The following is a 13,150-nucleotide window of genomic DNA, read 5'->3' as shown; positions in this document are numbered from 1 at the left end:
GCCGAAAACATTCAGTCATGAAATCAAGATTCTAAATACTCTCTCACCAGCTGTGGATATTTATAATTAAATCACAATGTGTTCATTTTAAAATAGAGAATGCAATTCATAGTGAAAGGGGTAATCAAAGGAAGGACTTATGAAAAATACCAGAAATTGAGATTGTACCACAAAAGTACAATAATGCTGCATTATTTGCCACCCCGGCTACAGGCAAAAATGGGATAAAGAAGAAACTACAGTGATTGGCAGGGGAAAGCAGAAAGATGATGAATGCATTACAAAAGATAGAGAATAACTGAAGATAAAATTCAATGGATATTATGTAAACCTTAAATAACTGTTGGGCAGCAGAAATTGATAGACCTGACAAGCTGTGGAAGACTTTGGCTCTCAAATTTCAGCAGCACACTATACAATGCTGAAATTCCTCTCCCCTCCAGCTGTCTCCACTCATATTCCATTCTACAGTATTATTTTGGTGTGCCCTGAAGTGCTGTGCCCAGTGTTTCTACACTGGTCATACCACTCTGAAAACGCCTTTTTGACAAGTGTATATGGCTTCCCTAGATATCACCCTCTGCTTTTGCCTTCATGGGATGTGTCCTTGGACTCTGGATGTTGTATTTTTTGCTGTATGAACATGGATGGATGTGTGTGAAGAGTGGGTGTGTAGAAATATCTTGACATTTGCATGACTGGAAGGTAGCCTACTCTACAGAGCCAAGAATAATTTCTACTGTTCCACCCAATTTTAGCTCTGGCAAAGTCCATGGACTCAGTGCCCTTTGGCCCTACCCATCACTGTAATACAGCCCCTGGGAAGATGTTTCATAAGGGAACATGGCACCTGAACTGATATTTTTTCCCCACTTCATATCAATGGGAGTAGTATAAACTGTATGTTAGTATTTTATGAGAGACAGGAAGTTCCTTACACAGGATCCTGAATAAGCATTGTATTGGGGTGTTGATTGAATTCTATGGTGCCAAAAAATATGAAAAACTGTGAAGAAATACCACCAATGATAATGTCACCTGGATGATAATACTCATGTGGGATCTGGAAGGGATCACTCCTCCTGCAAATAATTGGGTGCGTCCTGCACTCAGTCAGAGGGTGAAACACCAACCGCAAAATCAGTAGCCACAGCAACAAAAACAGCATTGCAAACATAACCGAGAATCCTTTTTCCCCCCTTGAGCAAAATCCTAATATCAGTTGTCTCCTGACACTGTTGGTCAACAGTGATACTTTCTCTAAAACTTTCAGCTGCCTTTCATGTTCACAGTCTGTCCTCAAGAGCTCTGAAAGGAACAAGCATATTTTACAGTATATGTATTTTCATCTTGATTCTGCAAGTAGTCATTGAAAATCCATGTTGCTTTGGGCAAGAAAGCAGATAACCATAATTTGAGATAATTGCAAGGTTCACAGCTGCATCCCCAAGGCATTCTGCTCATGGGCAGCAGAATAGCTGAAGAAAACTTGTTTACTGGGTGGTGTCTCATATCTGTTTCCCTATTGAATCAAGAGCAGGGAAAATCATCCAGAATAGACAAGATTTGGAATGAAGCCATAGAGCAGTGATAAGGAACCTGTGGCCCTTACATATGTTATGGAACCCCAAATTCTATCAACCCCAGCCACAGGGCCAGCCAACCTATCAAACAAGGGGAGGCAACTGCCTCAGTCATTAGGATCAATAGGGAGAACAGATCCCATACACTACTATCCCTAGTACTTCAAGGCTACCACAAAAGTGCCTGGCTTAAAACTGTCTACCAAAAACTCCACTCTTGTGGCCTATCCACACAACACCTACTCACTATGGGCCTTACCAAAGCAAACAGTCTAATTTGTCAATAATAATAATAATAATAATAATAATAATAATAATAATAATAATAATAATTTATTATTTATACCCTGCCCATCTGGCTGGGCTTCCCCAGCCACTCTGGGCGGCTTCCAAAAGATTAAAATACTGTGATACATCAAACATTAAAAGCTTCCCTAAACAGGGCTGCCTTCAGATGTCTTCTAAAAGTCTGGTAGTTGTTGTTCTCTTTGACATCTGGTGGGAGGGCGTTCCACAGGGAGGGCGCCACTACCGAGAAGGCCCTCTGCCTGGTTCCCTGTAACTTGGCTTCTCACAGTGAGGGAACCACCAGAAGGCCCTTGGTGCAATGTCTAAAAGGCCCTCGGTGCAATGTCTAAAAGATGGTATGCTCATGGTATGATCATTTTCCATCTTCCCATTTTGATTCTCTGGCTCCATACCTGCACAAACTAGCTATCCCCAAATACAGACGTGCTTTCACACTCACAAGACTGAACCTTTTGCCATCTGCTTTACTTTAGGGCCGATTCCAAAAGATCCCGCATGAGAAACGCCTTTGCTCCTGTGGAGACGGTAGCACCAAAACAGCGGCACACATCCTCCTGTCTTGCACTCTCTACAAAGACCTGAGGAACGAATCACCCCACTTGTACTGACCACCCCACTCGTACTGACCATCCCAGGGTGCACAACCACTGCCACAGTGTCCTTTCTACTGTCAGACCAAAAGGAGCAGATAACAGCAAAGGTTGCTAGGTTCTTAGCAGGGGCAATCAGAATAAGGGCCACTATCTGACTGTTGATTCAGGACCCTAAACTGTGTTTTTATACTAATTTTCATTTTTTCTGTGTATATTGTAATGTTTTATTGTTGCTATTGTTGCTAATGCAATAAAGTTTCTATCATGGAACTGCCTCAGGCATCAGGATCCAAAGGGAGAACAGAGCTTTATTCCTCCATTGTTCCTGATGTAGATCTTCACCCCTTCCTTCTTGTCAGAGAGGGAACACCATGTTGTGGTATTCCTCAGGTGCCGAAATGTCTTGGCCTGGCCTTGCTCAGCCACTATAGGCAATGGTCAGGGATTATGAGAGATGTAGTCCAAAAGACCAGAGATTCCCTATTCCAGTAACTGGTCAGCTCATGCTTGGAACAGAAATGCTAGAATCATTAATGCATTTCCTCTGCTCTCATGCAAAGCATTGCAATTGTGTACATGTATATATTGTTCACTGCCTAGATATTTTATATAAGTGGGTCCAATTGCTTATTGGATTATGGTCCATGCAATGTTAACAGAAGTCATGGAAATGTAAGCAAAGCAGTTGAGTGTAAACAGCCTGTTATAAGGCACAGAGGCTTTGAAACACCGTTTAACTTTTCTTGATGGCCTATCTTCTTAATTATTTTAATCTTTTTACATTTCTAGTTGTCTCCCTCACACTTTTTGTTCGTATCTTGATAGCCACCAACTTGCATAGCTTTAAAAGAGGAATAGACAAATTCAAATATATGGCTATGAATGGCTTCTAACTTTAAGGGCTATGATTTACCACCATTTATATGTTTCTCAAGGCAGTAGCTTGATGTTGTAATTGGGGATAATGCTGTTGCACTCAGTTCCTGTATGTGTGCTTCCCACAAGCATTTGGTGTTGCTGGACTAGATGGGTTATTGGCCCAATCCCCATAGGTTGCACCCATGAGGAGTTGCAGATATCATTCCAGAAATCAACATTTTTTGTACTGCAGCCAAGAATTCAGTAAACATGTCTAGCTTGTTGGTCTTGCAGTAACATGATCAGCTTTGGTGTTGGACATCTGGGTTCACTTCCCAGAAAATTTTATGGAAATGGGTTTATAGATTAAAAGATGATACCAAGCTTGCAAGCAAAAGATACCAGCTTCAGTCCTCTGTACCGCTGCAAAGGATAGTAAAGATTCCTGGTTGTGAGGCTTAAGTCCAATCAGTGGATACAATCAATGGATACAAACAAATTCTTCTGATTCAAATGGATTTTTATATGTATTAAAAATCACTTTTACCTCACTGTTTAGCCAAAATGGATTGCAGAGCACTTTACAAAAATCAGTAGTGAAATGGTTGTAGTCTTCAAGTTTATAATCTTAATGGACATGACACACGAAGCAAGAAGATGTGAGGTATGATGAATAAATCAAACTCAGGCACTATTTCTTAATAATTAAAGTTGTCATTGAACCATTCATTGGACCAATGGCATCACACAAAGGTAAGGTAAAGGTTAAGGTACCCCTGCCCGTACGGGCCAGTCGTGTCCGACTCTAGGGTTGCATGCTCATCTCGCTCTAGAGGCCTTGAGCCGGCGCCGTCCGAAGACACTTCCGGGTCACGTGGCCAGCATGATGAAGCTGCAGCTGGCAAGCCAGCACCAGCACAGCACATGGAAACGCCGTTTACCTTCCCGCTATAAAGTGGTACCTATTTATCTACTTGCACTTAAGAGTGCTTTTGAACTGCTAGGTGGGCAGGAGCTGGGACCGAATGACGGGAGCTCACCCCGCCACGGGGATTCGAACTGCCGACCATACGATCGGCAAGTCCTAGGCACTGAGGTTTTACCCACAGCGCCACCCGCGTCCCACCTCACACAAAGGTAGTCTGCCAATATTATACATGAGGCCATCTCTGACTATTTGAAGCAAATGTATGCTCATCTCTTTTTCACCATTTTATTTCGAACAATCAAATGACATCATAAAGGCAACAACAGTGAAGAACACTATCTAAGTTTTGAATCCTTAGTTATTTCTCCTTGTTATATGTTCCTTGCAGTTTAGCTCAGGCCTCAGGGCAATTATATAACATTTTGGGGCAAATATACAACCCAGTAAACCAGCACTAGAGGCTAAGATAGAGAAGATCTCCACAGCCACCGTGTATTTTCCCTTTGTGCTCAGGTAAGTTGGCACAAAAGAGACCCACACACTGCAAAACACCAACATGCTGAAAGTGATGAACTTGGCTTCATTAAAAGTACTGGGCAATGCCCTAGCAAGAAAAGCTACAACAAAGCTGACAAGAGCCAGAAATCCCAGGTATACAAGCACAGAATAAAACATAGGGACAGACCCTTCATTACATTCAACCACAATTTCTTTAGGCAAAGAGTCCATGTCCAAATGTGGGAATGGAGGAGCAGTAAGGAGCCACACAGTGCAAAGAGCTCCTTGAATGGCAGTGCAGGAGAAAACAATAGAAGTTGTCAGTCTTTTCCCCACCCAGTTCCTCATCCTGGATCCTGGTCGTGTGGCCATGAACGCCAAAATCACTGTGATGGTTTTTGCCAACACAGAAGAAACAGCCACGGTGAAGATGAGACCGAAAACAGTTTGTCGTAGAAGGCAAGTTGTTTTTTGAGGCTGGCCAATGAAGAGCAAGGAGCAGAGGAAGCACAGCAGGAGGGCAATAAGCAGAGTGTAGGTTAGACCCCGATTATTGGCTTTGACAATGGGACTGTTGTGGTGTTTAATGAATATTCCTAATACCAAAGCAGTGATGACAGAAAATGAAAGTGCCATGAAAATTAAATTGATGCTTAAAGCATCATCATATGACAGAAAATGCAAAACCTTGGGAAGGCATCCATCTTGGTCTCCATTTGGATACTGATCTTCTGGACATTTGATACAATTGTCCATTTCTGGAGCAGAAAGGAACAGTGATTTATCCATCTCCCAAACAAATACGTATGAATCTGACTTTCCTCGCTGGAATTATGGGAAAGCAATTTGCACAATCCCACAGAAAGAGTTTTGCTCATTTTACAAACATCAAATAAGAAAAAAGAAAACAAGGCAAAACACATATCTTGTTGACTCCCCCCTTCCCCTTTGCGGATGCTTATGTTATAACTATTCCCCCTGCATCTCCTTTATAATTCCAGTTTTTACTAATCCTTGATTATTTCTTATTTCATTTTTTAAACTACAAGTTTTACATCAATCCTACTAATGAATTTAGTTGTTTACAATATTTTTTCAAATAACTTATATACTTTCCCCATTCTTTATTAAAAGTTAGCTCTTCCTTGTTTCTAATTCTTCCTGTGAGTTTTGCCATTTCGGCATAGTCTATTAGTTTTATCTGCCACTCTTTCTTGGTTGGAACTGTATCTTCTTTCCATCTCTGGGCTAGCAGCATCCTGGCAGCAGTTGTTACATACGCAAAAAGTTTTTTTTCTGATCCGCTGGTATCTCCACACCAATTGAATAGTTTATGACAATATGTCCTTTTATGCATATAATAGTCCCATCTTTAAACACAATGGTTAATATTACCATATAGGAAACTTTCTACTCTACAAACTTAACTGAGTCAATCTGATGGTAGACACCTACCTGTTTGTTTAGAAATCTTTCCTTTGGGACATGCGTCGCAATCATAGCAACAGAATGGCTCCCCCTCCTTCTTTTTCCTAACAGAACCTGGACGGCAGTTGTCATTACACACAGAGCGGGGATGCATCTGTCCACAAATGCAAGGCAGGAAATGTTTACTCCATGCTTTGTAAATGCTATTCCCACAAAAACTAATGGCATCAGAAAAAAGGAACATTCTGTATATAAAATATTTTCATATTTCTATTTGTCAGTTAGGGACGCAGGTGGCGCTGTGGGTTAAAGCCTCAGCGCCTAGTTCGAAAGCACCTCCGGGTGCAAGTAGATAAATAGGGACCGCTTATCAGCGGGAAGGTAAACGGCGTTTCCGTGTGCAGCTCTGGCTCGCCAGAGCAGCGATGTCACGCTGGCCACGTGACCCGGAAGTGTCTCCGGACAGCGCTGGCCCCTGGCCTCTTAAGTGAGATGGGCGCACAACCCCAGAGTCTGTCAAGACTGGCCCATACGGGCAGGGGTACCTTTACCTTTATGTGTCAGTTTGCATTTTTTTGATGCAAAAAGTTTTGATCTAATGTGTAAAGATCTTTTCTATTATAATTAATTCAAGAGGGTTCTGGAAGCTTCTCTGTGTGATACAAGCTGGTGCAAGCTGGAAGTTTCTAGCTAACAAGCAAATTTCTATTTTGCCTAGAAACAAGCAGAAGGTTCCTGATATTTGGGTTATTCCTTCAGGGAAGCTGAACAGCTGGTTTAAACTGGTTCTGTTATCTCTTTCACTCAAGGTCATGCTGACTATAATAATAGGCCAGGAGGAGCCTGGTTTCCACTTTCTGCCTCCCTTTCCTTCTGGTGTGGTGTTCTGTACATAGTATGTTTATGTGCTAAGGTTTTAGATTTATTGTGAATTCAAGCTAATTTTGGTGGGGTTTTTTACTATAACTGGATTTCCTATGGACTGTGCCGTGAAGATATCGGATTTGTGACCTTTTTTAATATATTTTTTAAAAAAATATTCAGTACAAATTAAAATACATACATATTCACAACAAAAGAAAATACAAAAGAAAAAGAAAATACATCTATCCAAGGAAAAGGAATTAGAGAATATTTTGTCTCTTTTCATATTTACAGTTATTTATACCTCTATAAAATGCTATTCATGATAACACAGTGAAATGAAATGTAAGATGTCGGAAAAAAGAAAAAAGGAACAAAGAAAGAATAAAGAAGTAAAAGAAAAAATCATATGTGAAATTTTTTAAAAGTAGACAAGTACTCACAATACATAGCCATTTCCCATCTATATTTATATTCAGTTGTATAATTTCATCTTGTCCTTATCTACCTTAAATAAATTGTTTCTTTTGAAAGAAAAGAAAAAACAGAAAAAGGGGGGGAGAGAAAAAAGAAAGAAAAGAAAAAAAGACTTCCACCGTTTACCTCACGCGTTTTTAATAATCTGTTCTTCAGAGCCACTATTCTTCATATTTTCCCTTTGGATTTCCTTATTGTCTCACTTTATATTTTTTATATTATGCACAAGATTATTCTAAACACAACCAGATTTTTGTAGTTGAGCCCTGGTTTTGTAAATAATCATTTAAGCACTCCCATTGCTTCATAACCATAGTTTTGGATTTTCTCCTTATTATATCTGTCAATTTTGCTAATTCCAGGTACTCGCAAAGTTTCCCCAACCATTCTCTTTTTGTTGGGATGCTTTCCTCTTTCCAATAGCTAGCAATCAAAATTCTTGCCGCTGTTATATTATATATAGAAAATGCGTGAAGATAGGAAAAATGGATGATTGATGGAGGTGCTGGTGCAAGTTCAAAAATTGGAAATTTGTAAACATGGTTGTATGGACTTATTTGTAAAGGAAAAAATTAATTAAAAATTTATTTTTTAAAAAAATCTTGCCGCTGTTGTCGCGTATAGACCATTTGTGACCATTATGCTCATTTGCCTTCAGTAGTAGTAAAGTTCTGCTGGAGGAAGCTAATTGCCTCTGGTCTATTTCTGAGGAATCCTGCAACATGTTTAAGATTATACTCTGCTAGCTGTATGTTGGGGACTGTTCTGGATCAATGTGAATAGAATCAATGACACTGGGGCATAGGAACAGAAGAAGAACCTTGCTGGATCAAATCCAACATCTTGTTCTCACACTGGTCAACCAGGTGTCCATGAGAATCCTGCAAGCAGGATCCAAAGGCATACTGCACTGTAACTCTTCAACCAGTGGCGTGGCATGGCGTGGCAGTGGGGGCAGGCACATTTTTTGGAGGGGGTGTGACCAGGCACCCCCATGACAGACGCCTTCATTGAAGCCTGGCTCTGGCCCACAAGGGAGCTGCCTACTCCTAGTCGCAGCTCTGCTCCCATTCTCAGGCCCCACTGGGTGCAGTGGGCTCCCAGATCCAAACTCCATTCAAGAGCAGACCTGTTGCTGGATGAGTCAGCCTGAGCTTGGCAGAGGAGGAAAAAAAATTACAATATATTTGAGTCACATGACCCTTTTGATTGACTAATCAGATTGTCTATCACATTCTCATATTAAAATGAGTATTCTTACAATTTCCTTCTTGTCTCCAGTGACTCAGTTAACCTCCCACCTCAGTTAACCACCACTGTATCATAACTCCAGTAATCCTAGAAGATTTTGCTATAGTATTGTGTCCATATGAGTAGCTTTCTGTCTGTGAGGGTGAACTCTGAGGCAGGAGCTTTCTTTGTTCTAAGATCTGGAGATTTAATATGTGGAATACCTGTTTAAAAAAGATTTGTCAACTGCCTTGAAGACAAAGATCTATCAACTAAAGAAATAATCTAGCATTCATACTGGAACCACCATGACTGATGTTTTTGTACATAGATCCAATATGCACAATCCCAATCAAAATCTACCTGATTAAACATGCTGTGCCATGTGATGACATCTTCATTGATTGTGAACTCTCTGTCAGTTAAGGTCCATGGATCCATCCTTCCCACTTTTACCCTTGAAAAGGATTTGTTAGGGAAAGTAACCCAATTTATAATATCAAGTCCACTTTCCAGTTCACCTTTCTCATTCAAAGACACCAGGTCCCCAGCACTGTTGTTAAATGAGATTCTCCTCAAGAAATGGTGAAGCTATAATCAAAGAGATAAAAGCTCTTTTTTTCTTTACAAAACATCACTGTCCTGATGACACCAAGATCTATTTTTCCTTTCCACCTAAATGCAATAAAGCTGATTTTGAAAAGTGCTCAGAAACTTTAACTAGTACAAAGAGCTGCAGCCAGATTGCTGGACTGGACTGCATATAGGGAGCATATTTTATAAGACTGGTGTGGGAACTGCCCTAAGCCCTAGAAAATAACAAATGATAGGATATTGATCATTTGGGATATGAAGGGAATACAAGCTGCAGAGGAATTCCTGGGCAAGCCTATGCAAAATGACCTGGCCAATATTAATGGGTGCCAAGACTTCTGCTAAACACCACTGAGTGAGCTGAAAACACCTCATCCCTAAGGAGTTGGTGCCTATGACCCCTAGTCTCCAGAATTAAGAAAAGTTTGGCTAGGTAGAAATTGGTGTAGATACAGTATTGAACTCCTTGACAAGAAGGAAAGTGGATAGAATTCTAAGGAAGAGAAAACTAGCTGTGAAATTTGCACTAGAGGTGTAAAATATTCTCTACAATGGTTACTTCTCACATAGTTGAACATACTGTTAGTAGAAACATTATGTTCATGTCTGTAGAGACGTTTGGATTCTGAAGTTGTACCTGGTATGGATGTGGATTTCGAACAGCTGTCACTGCTGTGTGCACTTGATTCCAGGAGTCCATGGCATCTAAAGCATGAGCTATGGCATAGACAGCATTGTATATACTGTAGCTTTGCGGAGTCATGCTCATTTCAAAAAATGGCCCAGGAAGGCTCTCCAGCTTCTCCTTCCCAGTGCAGGCGCCAGTGCTCTCTCCAACCACAGATGGATCTATAAATAAACAGCTGAAAGCCTGCTCCCAAAAGTCCCTGATAAAATTGTCGCCATGCTGTGAGTAAGGATTTACTCTCAGAAGGAAACTGTCGAATTCCTGTACCACATTGGTGTGAACTGCAAAAGACAGAGCTCCCTGGAAGACTTCTCTGTCAAATCTTTTGTGAAACTCTATGGCTGGGAAATCCCATTGGGCTGTCATAATCCACACTTTGCCTATAGTCACATTTGTCTTATCATCTGTCTCTACTTGGTACATCAAGAATATAAAAAACAATGAGAACTGTGTCTCAGCAAATAGAATAAGTGTTTTTACTGTGTTGTTGTTAACAAGTTGTAGTTTATTTACTGTCTTTTCATGCTCAGGAATTATTTCAGAGAAGTCTGTCAGCAATGGCATTCTGTCAATGAATGCAGTACAGATGCCACTCTCTGAAAGCATTGGCATCAAGATCTGCAGAAAATTCTCTCCTCTATCATCCTCCAGCATGACAATCCCAACCCATGTCCACTGGAAATGCAAAAGGAGGTGAACGATTCCTTGGTACTGATTCTCTTCATTTGGAACAATTCGGTATAGGAACGGGAAGTGGGTTTCAGCACTTGAAGGACCAAACAAGTAATAAGAGATCTAAGCATAAGCAAATGCATTACTGAAATTAAGTGTACTTTGAGAGATAATATAATGCAGAAATACTTATTAAGAAGTTTATTTTAGAACTGGTTTATCACCACTACTTGATGTTATTCCAAAACATGATATGATGGGTACTCACACTTGACTCCGTATGTTACATCATAGGGACTGAGCAAGCATAGGCATGGTTGCTCCTATTCCCCACTCTCTCCACTTGCAGTTTCTAGCTCATCAGAATGCACAACAGATGCATCTCACCTTTTCTCTAAAGCACTTTTTCTTTATGCAGTATCTGTAAAAATCCACCTGCCTCACATGCATATGCTACCTGAGGAATCTTGTAGATGCTTAAGCTGGTGGCCATGTAAAGAGTGGTTTTAGAGTCAAGTCCCCCAATGACTGCTATCAGATTCTTCTGTGTGCCACACTTGTAGTTGGGGATTGTCCTTTTCTGGCTAAAAAGAAGGTTCAGAGTTGTTTGAAATGTCAACTTTTCATTGAAGTAGCTGTCATAGATATGAAATCCCAATGTAACATTTGGCAAAATCCTGGGATTCTCGTTGATCTCCTTCATTGCAAATACCAAGGCCAGGACATGCTGGTAGTTTTTTGTCACTACACTGCAATCAGAACATACTGGTAAGCTATGTTACATCAATATTCTAGACCTCATAAACTACTTGTTCAGTCCACTTGCTTTTGTCCTGACATCCAGTACATCATGCCCACTCGGCTTCAAAAATGTGAAGACACTGAGCCAGTGGCGTAGCGTGGGGGGTGCAGGGGGGCCGGCCACACCGTGTCAACATCTGGGGGTTAGGGTTAGGGGGTGCAAATCCACGGTTTAGGAGGTGCAAATTACTTGCCTTGCCCCGGGTGCTGACAACCCACGCTACGCCACTGCACTGAGCCAGAAATAGCTGGGAGATTTTAATTATCCCTGAATACTGTTAGCTGCTTGGATGAAAGGAAGCAAACAGAGAGCAACAGTGGTTGCTTCTATGGGCAGTAAAGAGCAATGTGTGTCTTCTTGAGTAAATACCTTGTAAACTCTAGGGTTTTTAAAAGAAATATTATGGATAATTGCATTATTTTCTATGTGAAAATGAAATCACTACATAGACAAACAGGGGACTGTGATGCTGGTTAGGTATAAGGGACCTGTTTTCTAACTCCAGAATTTCTGATTGAAATAACAGAATCTGTGTTTCTATCCTATACTTTATAGATGCCTTTCTTTTACCTAGGGTAGCGAATTTATGGTAAGTGGACAATATTGAAATTCTCTCAACTCACATGGGCAGCAAAACAAAAATCTGGGTGATATTCAAAATTAGTCATACTCAGAGCAGACCTTTTGAAATAATTAGATCTCACCAAATGTCATCATTTTCATTATCTACCTATAATATTATTTTACCCTGCCCCATAGACATTTAATAAGTAACATGCAAAGAAGTTCCTTACACAGGATCCCCAATAAACATTAAATTGGGGTGTTGCTTGAAGTCTATAAAGTCAAAGAAGGAGAAGAACTGAGAAGAGATGCCACCAATGGTGAGGTCACCTTGCTGGTAATACTCATGTGGGATCCGGACGGGATCACTCATGCTGCAAGGAATGGAGTGTGCTTTGCACTCATGAAAGGAAAGATGAACCAACCACAACCACAGTAGTGCCAGAAACAAAAACAGCATTGCAACTGTACAGATGAACCCTTTCAGACTGAATCAAAGTCCACTGTTCCAATCTAATTCATCACTATACGACATCAGCCCATTTAGAGCAACCCAGACCCAGTCTTTTCTGACTCTGCTGGTCAATGTTGATGCTTATGATTATGACCATTAAAATGCAGCTGTTCTGCTTCAACACAGTCTTTCCCCCCAAGCCCTGAATGCCACAAGAACATTTTATATCCATTTTTTATTTTGATTACTTATTGTAATGGTGGTCACTGAAAACCCATGTTATCTTTGGCAAGAAACAGGCTCATCATAATTTAAGATAATTATAGAGTTCCTGAGAGTATTCTGCTCTCAGGCAGAACACCTGAAGAAAACATGTTTATCAAGTGGCATCTCTCACAGGATCCTTAGTATCAGGAGTCAGGAGCAACACCTGGGCTTAGTATAATACTGAACAAGAATATATATCCAGAAGAGCTAGGCCTTGGGATGAGGCCACAGGGCAGTTGTGGAGAACCTGTGGCCCTCCTGGTGTTATTGGACTCCCATCAACCTCAGCCATCATGGCCAATATTTGGGATGATGAGATCTACAATTCTACAACATTTGTC

At 40.7% G+C, this 13,150-nt stretch overlaps 1 protein-coding gene across 1 annotated transcript; it reads right to left on the bottom strand.

Moving 5' to 3' along the window:
- Positions 1-4,625: 4,625 nt before the first annotated feature.
- On the bottom strand, positions 4,626-12,461 carry LOC309354786 (vomeronasal type-2 receptor 26-like; the record flags this gene model as incomplete). The annotated part of the gene is made up of 6 exons (XM_081885057.1): positions 4,626-5,527; positions 6,225-6,351; positions 9,132-9,359; positions 10,000-10,845; positions 11,180-11,471; positions 12,319-12,461. The coding sequence occupies 6 exons, from the start codon at positions 12,459-12,461 to the stop codon at positions 4,626-4,628; spliced, it is 2,538 nt and encodes an 845-aa protein (XP_081741183.1).
- Positions 12,462-13,150: the final 689 nt, after the last annotated feature.

This window comes from Podarcis melisellensis, assembly GCF_964234715.1.
Source record: "Podarcis melisellensis genome assembly, chromosome: 13".
Lineage (NCBI taxonomy): Eukaryota > Metazoa > Chordata > Lepidosauria > Squamata > Lacertidae > Podarcis > Podarcis melisellensis.
The sequence above is the reverse complement of the archived record's forward strand: the minus strand, read 5'-3'. Positions and strand labels throughout refer to the sequence as shown.